This window comes from Mytilus edulis, chromosome 1, assembly GCF_963676685.1.
Source record: "Mytilus edulis chromosome 1, xbMytEdul2.2, whole genome shotgun sequence".
Lineage (NCBI taxonomy): Eukaryota > Metazoa > Mollusca > Bivalvia > Mytilida > Mytilidae > Mytilus > Mytilus edulis.
The window spans coordinates 18,457,926-18,478,145 of NC_092344.1; the positions used below are offsets into that span (position 1 = coordinate 18,457,926).

General features: G+C 30.4%; 1 protein-coding gene across 18 annotated transcripts in view; it reads left to right on the forward strand.

Annotated features, from left to right (window-relative positions):
- The window catches only part of LOC139525523 (inactive tyrosine-protein kinase transmembrane receptor ROR1-like), a 170,093-nt gene that overhangs the window by 137,030 nt on the left and 12,843 nt on the right, over positions 1-20,220 (forward strand). For all 18 annotated transcript variants that reach the window (XM_071320948.1, XM_071320922.1, XM_071321004.1 and 15 more), the window contains 3 exons: positions 3,963-3,994; positions 18,487-18,676; positions 19,829-19,935. In XM_071320948.1, the coding sequence (XP_071177049.1) occupies positions 3,963-3,994; positions 18,487-18,676; positions 19,829-19,935 (329 nt within the window). The remainder of the gene's footprint in view (positions 1-3,962; positions 3,995-18,486; positions 18,677-19,828; positions 19,936-20,220) is intronic.

The window sequence follows — 20,220 nt, forward strand, 5'->3', positions numbered from 1 at the left end:
AATTTCTTTATTTTTGCATACCCTTTTCTGGTGGGGAGTAAATCATGGACCTCAGTCATGGACTCATTAATCTTTGCCATATATGATATATATAAAATGAATTTACGATTTTCAGGAAGGTATTTTATTTTTATTACAAAATCAATGTTTAGTATCTTTAACAGCTGAGGCAGAAAGTAGCAAGATTAGAATAGAAAAAATGTCAATCGATATGTTGTTAGCCGCAGGAGACCGATCAAAAATTACTTTGATAGATTTTTTTTTCAAAAACTAAATACATGTTTCATGGTTTATTGTACAAAAATGAAAAAATAACATGACTTCCTATAATAAGATTATCAATTTAATCTACATTTTGTATCAATAATATGCTCCCTGTCGGCTATTAATGTCATCGCTGTACAAATTGAAATTCCTACCGATATAATAAAATAACATGCTTCAGTGAAGGGACAATCAGCAAAATAATAAAGCAATAAAGGAAACAAATCATTGCTAGATTTCTGAAATATAAAAATGTAGGCAAATGTTGCTTGACTTTGACAAGCTGTGGATTGTATTATTCTGTCATCTAATGGAGTCTAAATTGAGCTGCGGCTTATTGAACATACTTCTTCACTAGATCAATTATTAATTCACCAAATTCCTCTCCACGTTCTTCTAAATCCAATATTCTCATTACACAAAGTTCTGCTAACTTAACATGTCTCTAGGCAGTAAGGAAGTGTTCTATTTTTTTTTAATTCACAACTAAAACACAGTTGGGTTTCAATACAATTTTCAAGTTAATTGAAAATCTTTGAAGTAAAATTTTCAACACATTTCAAGGAAGGAATTACATGTACTTGTATATTTAATTTGAAAACAGTTGACTTTTTCAGAGAGTTTAAGGTAACGCTTGTTTGATAAATGTTGTTGGTGTTATGTAAAAAGAGCATTAAACACCTAAGAAGTCCTATTAAATTTCTACATAAAAAAAACCTCTGTCAAAAACACAAAAAATTAAAAAGAACTTCAAGAGTCACACGTATTGATAAGATAAAATGGGCATTGCTACAGATATGGTTTATGCTAATAATACTACATGTATATATATTTTGGAATCTTTTATGGATGCCCCATGCAAAAAAATAAAATATCATTTAACTTTTAAAAAGAATACTTATGCCAGAGACATATAATACATTATAGGCAGTGGCTATTCGTCCGGCTATATATATATACATTATATGTCTCTGCTTATGCAACCAGGTTTTAATACTTTCAATGAAACATTATCATATATAATAGGAAAATTATGCAAATTATGCCATAATACATAAGAGTTACAAAGAAAAATGAGTTGGAGAACATGACTCAAAAGTCACAAGATTTTTTTTTAAACCATATTTTTTTTTAACTTGCAAATTATTTCAATAATTGTGAATTATGTCCCCTTTCAGCATACTTTCATTTTCTGAAAGTTTTGAAATGGCTTGAAGTTGACTTTTTATAATATGATACCTTAGACATTCTATGAGCTATGAAGTTGATTTTTTATAATATGAAACCTAACATTTAATAATTATAATCTAGGAGGTAACAGTAATACTGGGAACTAGGATGAGGTTTTTGTTGCACTAGATTAATTGCAAAGACTTTTATAGGCTCCCCATTTTAGATTGTAGTAAGAATAAAAACTGGTACATGGTAATCTAATTAAACTTTGTATTTTAGTATTGTAACTCGTATTCTGTCACTTTCCTAAATAGTAGTAATTAACTATGAAAGAAAAAAGAATGCTGTCATATTTGAATTGTCTACAATATTCTTCAATAGCAATTCTTCATTTTCTTGATGCAATTGACTTTCAGAATGAAATCAATGGCTATATTAAACAACACTTCTGTTAAAGGAGTACATGCTAATCCTTTATAAGGATAAAGGTTTAACAATAATTGGAATATTTATAATGTGAAAATCTCTGCAGGCTTAGAATCTGTATAAAGTGTCAATTTTAGATAATAGGTGTTAGGGTCAAGTGTTGAATCTCTCTCTCCCAACACCCAAGCACACCTGTAACCTTCACACCTATTTTATTACTGTTTTGAACTTAACAATAACAACAATTAAGAGACCTGCTTTGAAGATATAAACATAACTTTCAAAAAGTTTCTATCCCCATTCTAATGTATACCCCATTATGTTATGCTAATACTCAACTTAATGGGTCCATTTGGAACTTTTATATTCCAACTGTTAAGCAAGAAGTGAACATTTTTATGAAATATGTAAATTGTGTTGTTAAATTTCCTTGCGATGTGAGTATATAAAAATTATTGCATTGTATTCATATTCTGTAATTTTATTGAATTTTGTATGGAGTTTATGCATCTGGATAAATAGTTGTCATGCACTTTTTATTTGTATTTAATTTAGATTCTGTTGAAATACAATTTTGCACCTTATAATTGCATTTGTATTGTAAAAAAGGAAATTACACCAGGCAAAATTCTCCTTGAGCAGTTTTGATTTTGATATTGAACGTTCTTTTTGAAGTTGCTGTATTATTCAAAGTCTAACAATTGCTATCAGAGTACCGTCTGGCTCTCTGACAAACTGTGTACTTTACAAATTGAAACAAAATTGGCAAATAATTGTTTGCTCTTAAGATTCACTTGAAACAAATTGTCTGTATGCTGTCTACACTAGAGGTTAATATGTTACATTTATCATTCTATATGACCTCTTTTCCTTGTAAAAGAATACTGAAATCTAAATAAATGGTCTGTGGAAAAAACAAAAACATTGTTTTCTTCTATAATAGCCCAAAAATCTCGGCTTCTATGGACTTTTTAAGTGAAAAATTGCTGTAGAATCAGCGGTATCTGCAATTTGGTGTAAATGTTACATAAGTAGTACTTTAGTAGAAACAAAATAATTATTTTAATAGGTACAAAACAAAAGGATAAAATCAGATAAATACTTTGGTATACAGTAAACAACCAGTTAACTTGATGAGTTCTTGATGCAATGATTTTTAATGATATGAAATAATTTAAAATCATGTGTCAACATAATGATTTTGTGGTCCAAAAATACACATCTGTCAAAAATAATACTGAGTACTCAAAATTCTTTCAGTATATCAGAAAAGTGAGGCACTGATAGAATTTAAAATATTATCAGAACGGGTAATTATTTGATGATTTTTTTTCATTCAGTCTGAATACAAAAACTTAAAACAATATATAAATATTATTATAAATAAATTATTTTACCTTATCTGAAGTATATATCTCGATGGTGAGATATCAACTATTCATATTTCAAACGGAAAATTCAATTAAAAGATTTAACATGTTTTCTTACAACATTCCTTATAAAAATTTCAAAAAATCGTTAGAAAATAATATTTACGATTGATAAGAGATTTAAATTGAAATGTTACATATGTATCTAAGTGGTTTGGTTCCTCAAATCTTTAGGGATTAAGATGTTGAGATAATGAAGTTTGTTTTACTTATTATCCACTGACCAAACAAATTTGTGTGTCCAGAGACAGATGTTGACCGCTATCAGCCACATGTAGTTTGTCTGGTGATTTACACCTCTCTTAGCTTGTTACAGGCCAATTAGGAGAAGTTTATGTGGAATCGTAGATATCTGTCATGACTACACCATAAGTCCATTTGGCCTGCTTCCTGTATTTATCTGTGATTAATCATGGACATTTTAACATGTGATTATAATATACTGCTGATGAAACTTCTCTGAAATGTAATTTTTTTTAAATTATTAAATTGACAAGTTTTTAATTTACAGCAAAAAATAAGGATAAATTCAATAATGTTCAAGTAGCCATCAGATGGTTTTGTATAGTGTTGTCACCTGTTTATTTTCTTTTGTTAGCTTTGTATGTTTCTTAATGGTATTTTTGTGCTTCAGATAATGAAATAACATGATATTTTTTGTCTTTTCAGGGATTTCTTTGGAACGAATGACAGAGATGGAAGTAAGTCCATTATTTATATTAGATCAAACTTATAAGTATAAGTTAAGTCTAGAAATCTGTGATTTGTGCATAAAAAAATCTGATTCAAACAAATTATATTGGCCACTCCAGGACTTACTGTTACTGTTTAAATAATATTCCAATTATATTTCATGTAATGTAAAAAACAGAAATTTTATTGCTTTCAGTACTACTGGAAATGAATTTATAAAGAAGATCTATTTTTAATCAGGGCATTTTTTTAGGGTCAATATTTAGAAATCCAATGTACAAAAAAATCAAATCCAAACAATAAAAAAGATAAACCAATGAAAGAGTTGTAAGTAGAAGAAAGTTTACAAAGGAACTTCTTTAAGTAACAAAGCACTTGAATTTATCTTAGTTGAAAATTATGTTGCTCAATTTTAATTAGTCGTTTTCTGTGTAAAATGTTATGGACCGTTACTCTTTGTCTTTTGATGTTTCTGGGTTGCATTGATTTCTGTGTTGTAATTGCTCCTGTCATATCTTCTCCCCCTTAATTTTTTGTCAGGAATATTTGTTTCAAAAGGAAAGGATAGAGGTAGATGCGTTTTGTTAAAGCTGAAAGGTTATAATTTGCTTATTTTAATATATACAGTAGTAAGATACAATTAAACTTTTTGTCGGTCAGTTCTATTGCTCAAGAAGATTTTAGTGTGCACTATTATGAAAAGAAGACCAGTTTGTCTGTCATTACAGGACAGGATATGAAATGTTTTCCCATAATTTTTTTCTCACTTTAAATATTTGAAACGGTAGATAAAAAGCAAATGTTTTTTCTTACATCATTATAAGGTCAGTAGGGGTAAAAAGTTATAAGGTGTTGACGCAAAATCTTGAAATGAAAAAATCATTTTAGTTTATTTACATGTATAAGAAGTTTACCTTTGACATGAGGGCAGGTTACATAACTTATATATGTAATGCTGTGAAATTTGTACTGCTTGGTGTAAACCATCTTCATAGATATAAATAACTTGTCATATTGTATGCTTTAGTTACATAAAACATATTCAATATAAAAAAAATATTGACAATTCCAATGAGATATCTATCCACTACTAGTGTCATCACTGTGCAGCCTTCAGAAATGAGCAAAACCCATACAGTATAGTAAGTAAACTGTAAAATTGTAACAGAGAAAGACAATTTGTCAAACTATTTAAACTTAAAATAAATTTATGCCTGATTAATGAAAAACAAATATTACAGACAGCAGCCATTTTCAAACACCACAAAATTACAGGCTCCTGACTTGTGACATTCTCATAAGGAATGTTGACGGGTTAAACATGCTATTGATTCTACCCTCCCTTAACCTAAGACAGTGATGACTTACAGCACAATTTAAGAACACCCATTAATGAGCTTACTGAAAGCTAAAGTTCAGCACTAAAATCATGACATAGAATAATCATATACAGTACAATCATTCTGTCAATGACACAATTTAAAAGTGCATGTGTATGTTCAATTCCGTGTTTCTGATCTGTGAAATAACTGATGTGGAATTTACTCACAGTGAATTAGGTCTAAATCTGCATTTAAATTCTTCAGTCAAATGTAATCATTGCAAGAAGTCAAGCATTCTGAATAAATATCTTCTGGTTTTATGGAGATTTTAAGGAGATGTTTGCTCAGAATATATTACAACAGAATATGTCTGACTGCTTACATGAAATACTTACCATAAAAAAGGCACTTTTCAAGTTTATGATATAGATGATAATTTCCATGTAACCATGGCTATAGCCATCCTTTTATAAAATATATTTTATGAAATGAAAGTATGAACCACTTGTCAATCAGAAATATTGGAAATGAAATGATTATGTAATATCTGTTTAACTTACTGATCATGATTACTTAATACATGTAATATCTGTTTAACTTCTTGATCATGATTACTTAATACATGTAATATCTGTTTAACTTACTGATCATGATTACTTAATACATGTAATATCTGTTTAACTTCTTGATCATGATTACTTAATACATGTAATATCTGTTTAACTTACTGATCATGATTACTTAATACATGTTATATCTGTTTAACTTACTGATCATGATTACTTAATACATGTAATATCTGTTTAACTTACTGATCATGATTACTTAATACATGTAATATCTGTTTAACTTACTGATCATGATTACTTAATACATGTAATTGTCGATTAGAAACAGATATAAGGGTAACAAGTGAAACACTTAGACATGTTCTTAAGACTAGAATATCATATCTTTCTATGAAATATTGTTTCAAAAGTTGGAATACCATACCGAGAAAATTAATAATGGACAAAATAATATATATTCTTACAGAACCAAAGTTAATTTCATGAAACGCATTGATACAGTCTTTTTGGGATATACATCATAACTTACAAAAAATACAATCCTTCTGTTCTTTGAAGATCAACCTATTTTTTGGGGTAAAGAATTACCTCTATTGTCAAGCACCAAAAGCCTCTGAAATTACACTGCCAATAGCATCAAATACTTTCTTTTCTCACTTCAATTGTTTATACTACTTTCATAAAATGAAGTCTACTAAATGAAAACATGATATATAGTGAAAAGGGGGCATTTGGCGCTGGACACTGAAGGTCATTCCTTCTCCTAAAGATAAACAGATCTTCAGAGATTGGAAGGATTGGGGTTTTTTTTTGTAAGTTTGATAATGTAGGATTTAATCAGATTTTATATATTTTCACTGAAAACCCAAAAGATAGAAATCTGCCAGAATTTTTCAGCTGTTTGGGAGTGTTAGATTTGTTCATATTGGCTGAAGCATGCAATGTTTTAACAGGTTCTTCTTGTCAGGTGAAAAGCATACAGCAATTGTATCAAATAAATCAAAATAATAACAAATTCCAAGTTTCTATCACTTTCTCTATAAAATATGATCTCTGAAGAGAGAAAGATAAATGAGCTGAGAGTGTTAGTTTGAAGAGCATTATAAATCTTCGTCTATTTATCTTCATCCTTTCATACTTTGTACAGTTATTGAAAGTTTCAGACAATCTGTGCTGATTCAAGTGTATGTCTAAGAGTACAGCTGTATTGTGTTAAAGTGTGCCTTAGGTTTATTTATGCAGTAAAGATTACAAAATAAGGATAAAATCTGTAAAAAATGACATTTTATGATCATTATTTAAACGATTAGCATAAAAGTGATATTGATTATATGATTAGTAAAGACCTTTGAAAACTCTTGCTCATAATTGTACAAAAACTTTTCACTCTTAATTTATAATCTAATGTAAAATGAGTTTGTTCCTTTTAGAATTTGTACCCTTAATTACAACTTATTACAAGACTTCAATATTTAATGAATTTAAATGGAAACTACATTTTTTTTCGTTCTATTCAATTGATTAAAAAGATATCCTGTTCAATATTTTATAATGATAGAGTATAAATGTCATTTAATCTTTCTGATTTTGTTGATTTTTTCCAGTCTGAGTACTTTTTTTATGTTTATCCAATCTTTTAAAAACGTTTCTTGCCTGCGTTATTTGAGTAAAAACAAATAGTTCAATTTGTTTACAGAAAACCCAGTAATTATTATCAATATAATAAGTTGGTCATTTCATATTTGTTAAAAAAAACTTCAGAACTAAGAACTACATGAAAATCTGTTAAATAAATATTCTTAAGTGTGGTCTTTGTGCATTATATTGATTTATACTGAAATTGATATAAAATGTAGAATAAATTGACAAAATCATCATGCAGCGTCACAAACTCAGCTGATTAAATGTTTTATTTACTCAAATCTATAAAGCCTTTCCTTTTCAATGTAGGGAAAAGTCAATTTATGATAGGATAATGATAGGCCATCTGCCAATTAAAAATTATAAAAAGTTGGCCTCCATAGGTGGATCCAGGGGAGGCCCCCTTTCGTGGGAAAAATTTGGTTGGTTATATAGGGAATCATTGAAGCATGACCCCCCCCCCCTTAGGTCAGTCCGCGGGCCCCTCCTTAGGAAAAGTTTTGGATCCGCCACTGCCTTCTTCTGTTTGTTGGGTGATGTGTTTTTATTTGATATGGGGTAAAAGAGAAGCTAGAAATAACAAAGGGGCATTCAAACTCCATAAATGACTTTTTGGATCTTATTTTCTATAGTTAACAAAAACAAAAATTGATACCATATTGAGAAAGAAAAATTGCAGGAACAAAACTTGTTAATTACCATGATTAAAAACAATTAAAACACTGCATTTTAAATAATATAGATTTTCTCGTTGAGTATCAATACAAAATCTAAATTCAGATAGATAACACATAATAGAGAAAAGGATTAATTTAAGAAAACAAATGAAATTATAACACCAATAGGTTAATCTGATCTGATAATATAAAATCTTAATTTCCATTAAATATGAACGAAAAATTGTGGGAAAATAGTTGGAGACATAATACCAGTTGTATAGTTGACATTCAAAACAGCCCAGTATTTTAACAAGGTCAAACAAGGACAAAGGAAAAAGGCCATATTCTCAGCTGCATGTGTTTGAATCAGATCCCTCTAAATTTTATGGATTATAGAAAAAAAGAATTTAATAATCTCTACAAAAAGTAAATTGTGTAATATAAGATTAAGCCTCAGCAGGTGTCGAAGTTGTGATCGATGTTATGACAGTGCTACTGTACAATGTGTAATTGTCATGGAACCTTTAATGGAAAATTGGACAAAAAAATATCTGCTTAGAACACTTTTCAGACTTTAATTATGGGTTTCTGTAAAAAGATTGATGAAACTATTGTCATCAAGTGACAATCTTGTAGAAACAAGTATGAAAGCCATGAAAATGTGACAAAGTAATTATAGCCAAAAGTCACAAGTTAAAAGACTGCCACGCTAATAATGTAAATAAGACAAAGTGTTGTCCACGGAGAAACAGAGGTGTTACTAGCTGGATGGTCAAAGAGAATCAATACCCCATAGAATATTTATTTGTGAAATAACTGGACAAAATTGGACATAATGGGAATATCCGTTCTAGCGCTAACCTTAAAAGGTCACAATCAATATTTCTGTATATGTCGCTGGTTTTGTTGTACTGTCACTTTAATCTGTCATCAATCACTTTTTCTTATACATGCAGCAATAAGAGAATTTTCTCTACCTTTACAAGTACTCAAAAACCAATTAGTCTGATAGACTATAGATTTTGACAGGTTTTAAAGTACCAATTATTGCCTCGATTTGGTCAGTATCGATCCAAGTCTTTGGTACTCTACAACACTTTACTTGTCCATAGCTTAATCCCTGTTTGATAATGAGAAAATGTCAAGTTCTTTAATATTTACTGCTAAAGACAATAAGTAGGCGGAATTTTCTACATGAGTTAACAACAAACATAAAAGCTGGAGCCAGAGACCAATTACACAGGACAGTTTTAGTAAAACATTATGCTTTATTTGATTCCAGACAAATAACTACTTACATGACTTCAATTTTTGGGACACTGCTTGTTTTCTTTGATGAAATCATTAAATTTCAAAAGTTTTTTCCTTCTTCTATTGTTTCAGAGATATACCTGTGAAGGAGGGGGGTATATTTTTGATACTGTATTTACATATATTTTATTTTGATATATCACATTTTCTCGATTATTCTGTACAAGTTTTGAAGTTACTAAAATAATCCTATGATGATGCTGTAAAATATATCGTAAAAATTCATGACACAAAACCCCTGCAAGCATATTGAGGAAAGGACAAGGGTCAGATTTCTATAGCAGGTCATCATCCCAAAGTCAAAGTGAAACCCACTGATAAAAAAACTTCACTGCAATGCAAGTTCAGGACAGCATGTAGCATCAGTAAGTTTAAACATATTTATTTATAGTGGATTGGGAAACAAGTTTTGCAACTTATATTAATCCCTTTCCACTTTGCGGGTGCGAGTGCTGCCTAGTAAGAATGCAACTCTTTGCTAGATGTTGATCTGGCTTCAACTGAGCATTGAACAACATAATTGTAGGATAACATCAACAAATATAAATTATATCTTTAGCCTTCCTGTCCTCATTTATATAGTATAATTATTTTCCTAGAATTACATCTTAATTTTGGGGGGTAGGTTATATATAATGCAATGACGAGATGTAATATACATTTATGTCAACCTGAGAGTTGTAAAATTTGATTTTAAGGATTGTAAGAATTTGCAGGAGACAAGATGACCCTAGATATCTGGAAGTAACCATGTTGTTAATGATATGATCTGGTGTTTTTGTCTTGTCCTGTCAGATTGTATTGAGATCAGTAAGTCGTTATAGACCTCAGTCACTGTATTATTACTTCTAAGTCTGTTAGTGGATAAGGGAGGCATTAAACTAAGTAAAGTACTACTCTAGGATTATTTACAGTATAGTCATATGTTTACTTTTCATGATGGGACCCTGTAAGTACAGTTTGATTTTAGTATTTTGACAGTTGCCTAATTGTTACCTCCCTTGGGTGCTGTTTTCAACACTTAATTTGTTTGATATATGATGTTTGTGCAAACGTCTCATTTATTATAGGTTATACATTTCAATGTTTCAATATATCCATAATTAACTTGTGAATGCCAGACCTGAATGTACATCTGTTCTTATTAGTGGTCAATATGTCTGTCATTAGATTTTCATAAATTCCTGTATTATTTTTTACACTGCCTTTTTGATTGAATTTTGCTTTTTTAATTAAATTTGGTGTCAATTTTGTTTGAAAATTTTATAGGCATTATTATTTCTTTCAAAACATTATTTATGCACAAACTTAGAGTAAACAGGAAAGTTTCTGAAAAGTTTCACATAAATGGTGTAATTTTATACCCTTTAAAATACCTGCTACATGAAACTTAACATTTTCATATTCTTCACAGCTTGAAACACAGTGTTGGGGATGAAATTTTGAAATACCATTGCATTTAAGATTGGGTTTTGAATAAAATACTGGTCCCTTGGCGCACAGCATGTCTATTTCCTGTGACCATGACTCAGAAATTCTGTCACATGATAACAGATTGTTTGTATTCAGCCAGTTTTTGCATTCATTATGAATGATATATAACAAGAATGCAACATGATCAGAAATATCACATGTAGTAGGCGCTTTTGTACTCATTATTAAATGACAGTCTTAGTTTCTCATTTCCTAAGTTATAACCTCCTGCAGTTTGCGGATGATACATTTTGTAAAACATCATGCACTGCGTCTTGCTGTTAAAACAAAATCGATTAGTTTATGAAATTTCCATTCATGTTTTGTTGCATGCAAGTTAATTGAAAATTTTCAACAATGTTCTGGAGAAGCATTTGTAAACAGTTGAAATTACAAAGAGCAGGTGCTTGTTTGTACCAAGTTATCTTACATCCACTTATAAATCAGTGCCTTCTTATTAAGAACATGTATCAGTAATTAATTGGAAGAAGCAAGAAATTTGTTGAATAAATGATTTGTTGTGGATGTGACTGTCATTTGTGGAATTACCATATATTTCTGTTATTTCTTCGTCCTGAATATGTATGAAATATTTTGCTGCTGGACATTAAAACAATCACCAATTGAAATTTATATCATTTTTTGCATGTCAATTTGAAAAAACTTTTAAATAGTTTATAATTGAGCCATGTAAATTATTTTAAGCAAACCGTATCTTATTTATGTGTAAAATATTAAGAAATGTCAAAAACCACTATTATCAATCTCCCAAATTGAAATACATGTTGAAGTTATTTTATCAATGCACTTGAAATGTTGTATTTCTTAGTTTTTTTTTGTCAATGGCATCTTTAAAAAATCAAGATGTATTAGGTTCCAGTTAGATCATTAACCTGATTTTTTGTGGTTTATGCTGAACGAATTCAAGAATCACATTGATGCCCTTAAGTGGAAAAATTCTATTTTATTGTTCACATAAATTAAGACAAAAACTAGATATGGTCACAATATTAATTCATTAGGAGTACTATGTCAAGATGTTCATTAATTGTTTCTTTTTGTTGAAATTTCTTAATATCTTGATATATAGTTAAATTATGTAGATATTTGTTACCATCCAATTATTTCTGGGAGTTTTCACTTTGTGTGGGATGAATTCTGTCATCTTCAAAGCTTACCTACCAAGGAGAAAATGGATAGACTGACTACCAAACATGGCATTTATAGTTAATAACATCAGCTTTTAATGGCTTGTACTTAAATGTGTCACAAATGTCAGTTGCAAAAAATATAGTGGACACAGATATTTATGACAGGTTATTTGCTTTCTACTGACTTTCAAAACTTGTATATGTGTGAAGATCTCTTTTCCTCAATTATTCTTGGTATAAGGAAACAGAACCTTTGCTTTGGGTCATTAAAATTTCGGTGACCATTATCCTATTTGAACTCATAAAACAACGAATCAAAATAGTTAATTTGGTGTTTGGGGCACAAATTTTGTACACTGAGTACTGAATGTAGTTTTTGTGACAGAGATACAGGACCCTAAAACCCTTCATAACTGAGAAGTTTTTACACAATATAGATTGCACTCTATAACAAAGTGAGCAGTTAGCTATATAATAATCTCGTTTCTTTAATTGCATACCACAAATGAAACATATTTCCTGGTTTTCTGGTTGTATGAAACTAATGGTTGCCTGATAATGTAAAAAGAAGTTTAAAGAAAGGTGGCCTGTTCATTTGCTAACATCCTTGCACTTCTAACATTAAGCAAAGTTGTATGTTAAGGAAAATCAAAAAGTATGTGATAAGGTTTTTTTTCCTTCAAATATATAGGTAGTCTTATTAATATTTCCTCAATTTTTCATCTCAAAATAATGGAAAGACCCACAATTTTGTTTGGATTCAATACTCAAAGTGGCAATAGAAATAATGAAACTATCCATCTGCTGCAAGTTTTCTGAACATCCAAATTGATGCACTTGCTCCTGGTTCAAGAACAGATCTGTCCATTAACACCATGAAACATGCTTATACTACACCCTTAATTACATGACAACATAACAGAACACCATGATATATGCCTATATTACTGTCAATGTGACAACATAACAGAACTTAAGACTAGCATCTTGTTGTCATGACCCTTAATTACATGACAACATAACAGAACACCATGATATATGCCTTTATTACTGTCAATGTGACAACACAACAGAACACCATGACACATGCTTATACTACACCCTTAATTACATGACAACATAACAGAACACCATGATATATGCCTTTATTACTGTCAATGTGACAACACAACAGAACACCATGACACATGCTTATACTACACCCTTAATTACATGACAACACAACAGAACACCATGATATATGCCTATATTACTGTCCATGTGACAACATAACAGAACTTAAGACTAACATCTTGTTGTCATGTGACAACACAACAAAACTTAATGCTACATGCTTGTACCACAACTTGTTAGATATCACAATACAACAGAACTTTAAAAATGGTAAATTGAAGTAATATTGCCCTGACATATAACATTTGTATTACAGAACTCCATGACATATGCTTGTGGTAGGCCCTGTTGTTACATTATAACAGAACTCAATGACATATGCTTGTGGTAGGCCCTGTTGTTACATTATAACAGAACCAGAGTTCTAAACATTTTTTCCCTGGTGGTCCTCTAAGAAAATCTGCTGGTCCTCACTATAATTTATATTGCAAAATACCAAAATTATGTCTGTCTTTTGCCAAATATCTGTGGTCAGGACCTTCAGACCAATACTTTACAAGAACTCAGCAGAACTCCACGACACATGCATATACTTCACTCTGTTGTTACATGACAACACAATAGAACTCCATGATACTTGGTTGTAGCACACCTTGTTTTCTGAACACCTGTAGACAATAGATCAGTATTCTCTCCCAAAATAAGCCCAGGATGATTAATTAAGTCTGCTTTCTACTGCTATATGATCCTTGAACATTTTTAAATGAATTTCTAGAAGAAGAAAAAAATGAACATTATATCTGATAAAAATGTGTAGAGAAATTCTTAAAGTTGGAAAAGATGTATTCAAAACATATTGAGGTTATGTGAGAGGATGCAGATTTGGTAATTTGTATCAAAATTAATATATTCTGTCAAGAAAGATACAGGCATGCAGATAAAATTAAAGTTTAGTACAGCCTTCTTCCGAACATTAAGATAGAGATGATAATGACATGTAAAAGTCCATGTTAGAGCCATTCATTCTGGAATGTAAGATTGTTCATTATACTGTTAATTAACTAGTCCTCAGATTTTCAGTAGTTGTCAGTTTCTATACCTATCAAGACACTATTTAATGCCTAGTTGATGCTTTACTTATATTACTCAAATTTCCAAAGCTTTGCATGAAACAAATAATTACGGAAATTAATTAACATTGTTGATTTTTATCCAAGAACAGTATGGTTAAAATATTAGTTTATGTAATTGAGTGCAGATAATAGTTTAATTTGTTTCCATTTGTTTCTTCGTTGGTGATCTTCCTTTTTTTCTGTCTTGCCAGTTACCTCCCCTTTTTATGGGATAAGGGGAGATAAAGCATAGTCAAAGTGATATGAAAATAACAACCTTTAATAAGATTTAAGACATAAGTAGATTTGCAAGGTATTCAGAAGCTATATCTTTTTGTAACAGCTGTGAATTTATGAATTGTAATTGAAAACAATCCAAATCTATTATTTGCTTCTGCCCTCAAAGAAACCATAAATTCTGGAGCAACAAGATTAGGTAGAACAGAATTTAAGGGTAGTTTGTTAACAGATATCAGCTAACCTGACAGTTTTTGGATGATATATGTGCATAGTTACCTTCAATCTACTTCTGTGCAGAAATATTATCCCAACTAACTTTTCATCTTGATTCTTTTATTACCAAAGCACATTAGATATCAATTAATCTTTTGTCCCAAGCTGTACTCAATTTGATTTATTGCTGTAATTGAAAATTTGATACATAATTGATTTATATTAAAAGGTGTTCTAATATTGTACTGTTTTCACTCTGTTGTACATTCATCAATTTTTGTCTTTTTTTTTTTTTTTTTTTTTTTCTTTTCTTTTTTTTTTTGGGGTACTGATTTACTGATAAGTTACTACAGACAATCAGAACTGATAAGATAATCTAAGAATTAAAAAGAACAAAAGGTTCCAAAAAACTTGAACAACTGCACCCTCGTTACATGTACATTGCATAACTACTTGTGTCAGTAAGGACGTCAGATACCATTTCAGACAGACATTTATTTTGATCAATGTTGATGTATGCCTAAGCTTTTATCTCTAGAAAATGTGAAGCACTCAACATTTAGAACTTATTCGTTTTTGAAATAGTCAGTCAGAAATGGCAGAGTTGGTGGCTTGGTGTCAGGTTTTGAAAACACAAATGTGATTATCATTGTGAGTGCTTCCTATTTGTAATGTTCTTGAGTATAGTCTTTTTTAATTTGATATCTCTGAAATATTTGTTTCCTGGCTGTTGAAATGTTGTTAAATCCTAAGTTTTAGCTGTCAGTGTATTTATCAATGACTCATTCTAATTTTGAAGAATTGATGTGACATATTTTCTACAAGAAAACATATTGTTTGTATTGCTATGATTTTTTCTATGAGGCTGGGAATAAGTCAAAATTATTTAAGAATATACATGTACTTAAATTTTATTGTTGAGGTCCTGAAATAATCATGGACCTCTATAAATATTTAAAGATATCTTAAAATCAAATTATAGAGGTCCTAAAATATTGAATTTGAATTCAATGATTGTGACTTAAACTTGTTTTATAATTTAAGTGTTTGAGTTGGACCTTGATCAATCACTGTGCAGTGCAGTTATGAACAATACAAACACTCTATGATAATTTTAGTAATGTTTCAAACCTACAAAATAAAGGAAACAAATGAATTCTCCTAGGAATTGATACATTTCATCTGAAGTCACTTTTTATCTCATCATTTTTCTCATCATCGGCCAATTTATATGCCGATTAAGACAAAGATCTTACATCTGAACATATAATGATTCACTACATCTCGTAATTTCATTTTACAAGAGATAAAGAAACCTGAATCCTGACATTCTGGAATTAATTGATTTTTGTAAGAAACCTTTTTCAATTCCATTATTTATGCAGCTGCTAAGGGAAATGTTGATCTGTTAATTATGAAGGTTTTAGTTGGTGAAACAGTCTCAGACTCATTTCCCAAATTTTGTCTATTTTATACATACAAGATATATAAACTGTTTAATTCAAAACACCAAATGTCTTTATTATTGTATTTTCTTGAAAAAATAAATCCCATGTCTTTCCGTTCGGGAAAGCTATTGCTTGATAAATCAAATGTCTTTCCTGTAGAAAGCTATTGTTTTATACTGCCCTGGCTGTGAGTTAACAATAAACAGGAATCTATGACTAAGCTAATGGTCATCTGATTATGGTTAAACAATCAGGGGATGAATATGTATTGACAAGTATGTGATCTATGTTATATCAAGCTGTTACAAGATATTCATATAGAAAGTACTTTCCTTTTCAAATGAATTTGTGATTGTAGGGATGCATTGACCTATATTAGGCTTGAATGTCAGATTTAGTTATTCTTTATGTTTCTTTTCTAGGATGATCTCATTTTTTATGTCCCATTTATGGGCATTATGTTTTCTGGTCTCTGCATCCGTTCATCCGTCTGTCTGTTCATTCATCTGTTTGTTCGTTCGTCTGTCCTGTTTCAGGTTAAAGTTTTGGTTAAAGTTTTTGGTCGAGGTAGTTTTTGATGAAGTTGAACTGCGTTCAACTTCAAACTTTAATAGTAAACATGTTCCCTATGATATGATCTTTCTTATTTTAATACCAAATTATAGATTTTATCCCATTTTCACGGTCCACTGAACATAGAAAATTATAGTGCTGATGGGGTATCCATGTACTTGGGACACATTCTTGTTTCTTTCAAAAATCACATGAATTTATTTCATACACTGGGTGTCATTAGTGGAGTAGGATTCACTACTGACCCATCAAGATTATCTAAGTTCGTCCTCTGTATAGCCAGTCAAGGTGGTTAAAAACTTTTTTGATTGGTTTTGTCATTTCCATTGTGTTGTCTAGTTTTCTTTGATTTATCATTATTTGTATTGGTATCATTTCCTTCATTTTAATAAAAAAAAAAATAAAAAATTTAAGGAATCTGATTGTACTAAAGGTCCTGGTGATCTTATCTTCCCAGTGTTTACACCTCTTAATTTATATAAACACGAATTGTTCACCTAATTAACTTTGGCATAGCTTTATCATTCTGTAAGGGAATGCATCATTTATTTTGATGGGTAGGTTAATTTAGATGTCAGATTCCAATTTGACAGGGCTGCAGTTGTTTATAGCACTGTTATGCACATTGCTCCAGAGTCAGTTTTGTTGTACTCTGTTTTTTAACATCCTGTAACAAGTTGGCAAATTTCTGGCATTTCACACCTTCTGGTCTCCTTATTGAACTCAAATCAAATTGTCTGGCAAATGAATTATAAACTATCTTACAGGGTCAGCAGATCTGTCAATCTTTAAAATGTTACTTACCAGTAGAAGGTTATAATAAGATTAAGGAATTTTATTTGAGAATGATATTTATTTTCAAAAATTTCTGCTCTTGCATGTTATGGTGTATTGACAGCTACCACCCACATCTTTTAGTGTCCTCACTTTTAATTAAATTTTGTATATAGTACAGTGAAATCAGCCAAAATCAAACTTCTTTTTACCTGAGGATTTTGTTTGAATAAGAAAGCTGTTTGGTATACACAGGTTATATTACCAAAGAATATACGTTGCATTTTCTAATACAATAGTTCTGTTTAGACAGGTTTCTTGTTTTCACAGTGTTTGCTTCACACAGGTTTTACTGTAATTACATACAAGCAATATCAGCTTCCAACATTAAAAGATATTTTTTTTGATTTAATGTTTATGTCTTTGATAAGCCTGATAACTTTGTCTGTATTGGTAGACATGGTTGGTTGGCTCAAGAGGAGTAACCTCCTTAGAGATGACATGACTTCCTTTTAATGATTGTTTATATTCAAGAATATTTCAAAGAAAAGCACATTTTTGACAGCATGTTGTTATATCAAGATAGAATTATTTGTGACTGTGTCACATTCAAGGTCAAATGTTAAGTATGACTTTAGACAGTGCCACTTACAAACTTGTGTGTTTGGGTGTGAATTTAGATGTTTAAGAGCCTCTCAGTTGTTACATTCCAAATGACCTGTTTAATTTGATTGTAATTTCCTCTAATTCTAACCATCAGCTACCATTTTATGTTTACCCTTGTAAGCTTGGTGTTTTGATAAGCTGAAAAGATATCTAAATTTCGTGTTCAGCAACAAAAAATTTAACATAGAAAACAGCTGTTGTAACAAAATTTTTTAAATCTTTGTGTGTTTTGCAGTTGGAGGACAACCCACCTTGAATGTAGACTTCGAAATGAAGAATACCACCAAGTATAAAGGGGAAATTGTACGTCTTCGTTGTGAGATTTCTGGAAACCCGCTTCCCAAGTACAGTTGGTTCAAAGACAGCATTGAAATTGGAGATAAAGAGGATCGATTCAATGTGAAATTGACGCCATGGGGTTCAAGGTAACAAATTTATGTTTTTTCTTTCAACATTGTAATTTTGATTTTAAAAAAGATTTGGTAACTGCAGATGATTGTATTCTTTCAACATTGTATTTTTGATTTTTAAAAAGATTTGGAAACAGCAGTAGATAGTAACATGAGTGATTGAAAGTATAGTTTTAAAGTAAAGGTTAAGTTTACTGTTGATGATTTAAACAAAGGAGCGATGCACGAACATAAAATAAACCATTTAGTGGATTAAGATAAATACAAAAACTGTTAAAATAAACTTTTGTTAAGAGTAAGAAAATAAACCAGATGTAATATCTTCTTCAGCCTATAGTTTTAAATTAGTCAAAGTAATATGGAGTTAATACAAGGATTATATGTTTAGACGAGGGATACCTATCATCTGGTCGCAAGGAGTTATAAATCTGTTCATGTTGGCAATATTTAACATCTTTTGTATGTAAAATAAGCAACCATGTTCATAGTTTACTTTTTAGGTGTGCAGAAATGTAAACAATTTTTCGCAAGATAGGTCTTTTCATACTTGTAATTTATTTATTCATGAACTACATGCCACTGTTCAAATGGATTCAAAGCAAGCAATAATAGATAAAAAGCTCTTCTGAAAACTTCTAATCTTAAATGTTTATAAAAAGACAAAACTAAAAGTTACAAATAAAAATCATCAAAATAAGACATTGAAAAATAAACAACTGTTTTACATAGTTTACATTATAAGTGCTCAGAACTGTAAACAATTTAATGACAAGATGGTGGCAACTGTTCTTGTACATTTCCTGCTTGTTGTTTTTTGTATTCTTGAACTTCATGCCACTGTACAGTGATGGTTTCAAAACAAATAATAATGGTAAATAGCTATCTGAAAACAAACAAAAACTTAGCTAGGATGCTGAATTATAGAGAACAGTCATACAAGTGAGAGGTTTAGCTAGCTATAAAACCAGGTTCAATCCACCATTTTCTACATTAGAAAATGCCTGTACCAAGTCAGGAATATGACAGTTGTTATCCATTCGTTTGATGTGTTTGGACTTTTGATTTTGCCTTTTGATTTTTGATTTTCCTTTTTGAATTTTCCTCGGAGTTCAGTATTTTTGTGTTTTTACTTTTCATTAGCAACTTATGAATTAATTTTTTTTTCAGATTAAAGATAGAGAAATCAGTACCCCATGATAGTGGTTATTATATGTGTATAGCTGCTAACAGGGCTGGGGCCAAAAATGCTACAGCTTATCTACAGATCAAAAATGGTAGGTCAAAGGGGGACAACTGTTTTATAATTTAAGTAAATCATAAAGTTCTAAGATTTGGATTTTTATCTCCCAAACACACTGTATATTAACAAGACAGTTTACTACATGTATTCAGTACTTTCACTTTTTTCTTCTTCAGTAACTAATTTGAATTCTAGTATTTGCAAGTTTTATCCTATTGCTTTACTATTATCAAAATTAATTGGTATTTAAGATTCAGAATGCAATTTAAATTTCCATTTACAGTGCCACCACCTGCCTAATTTTAAGGTGGAGCCGTAC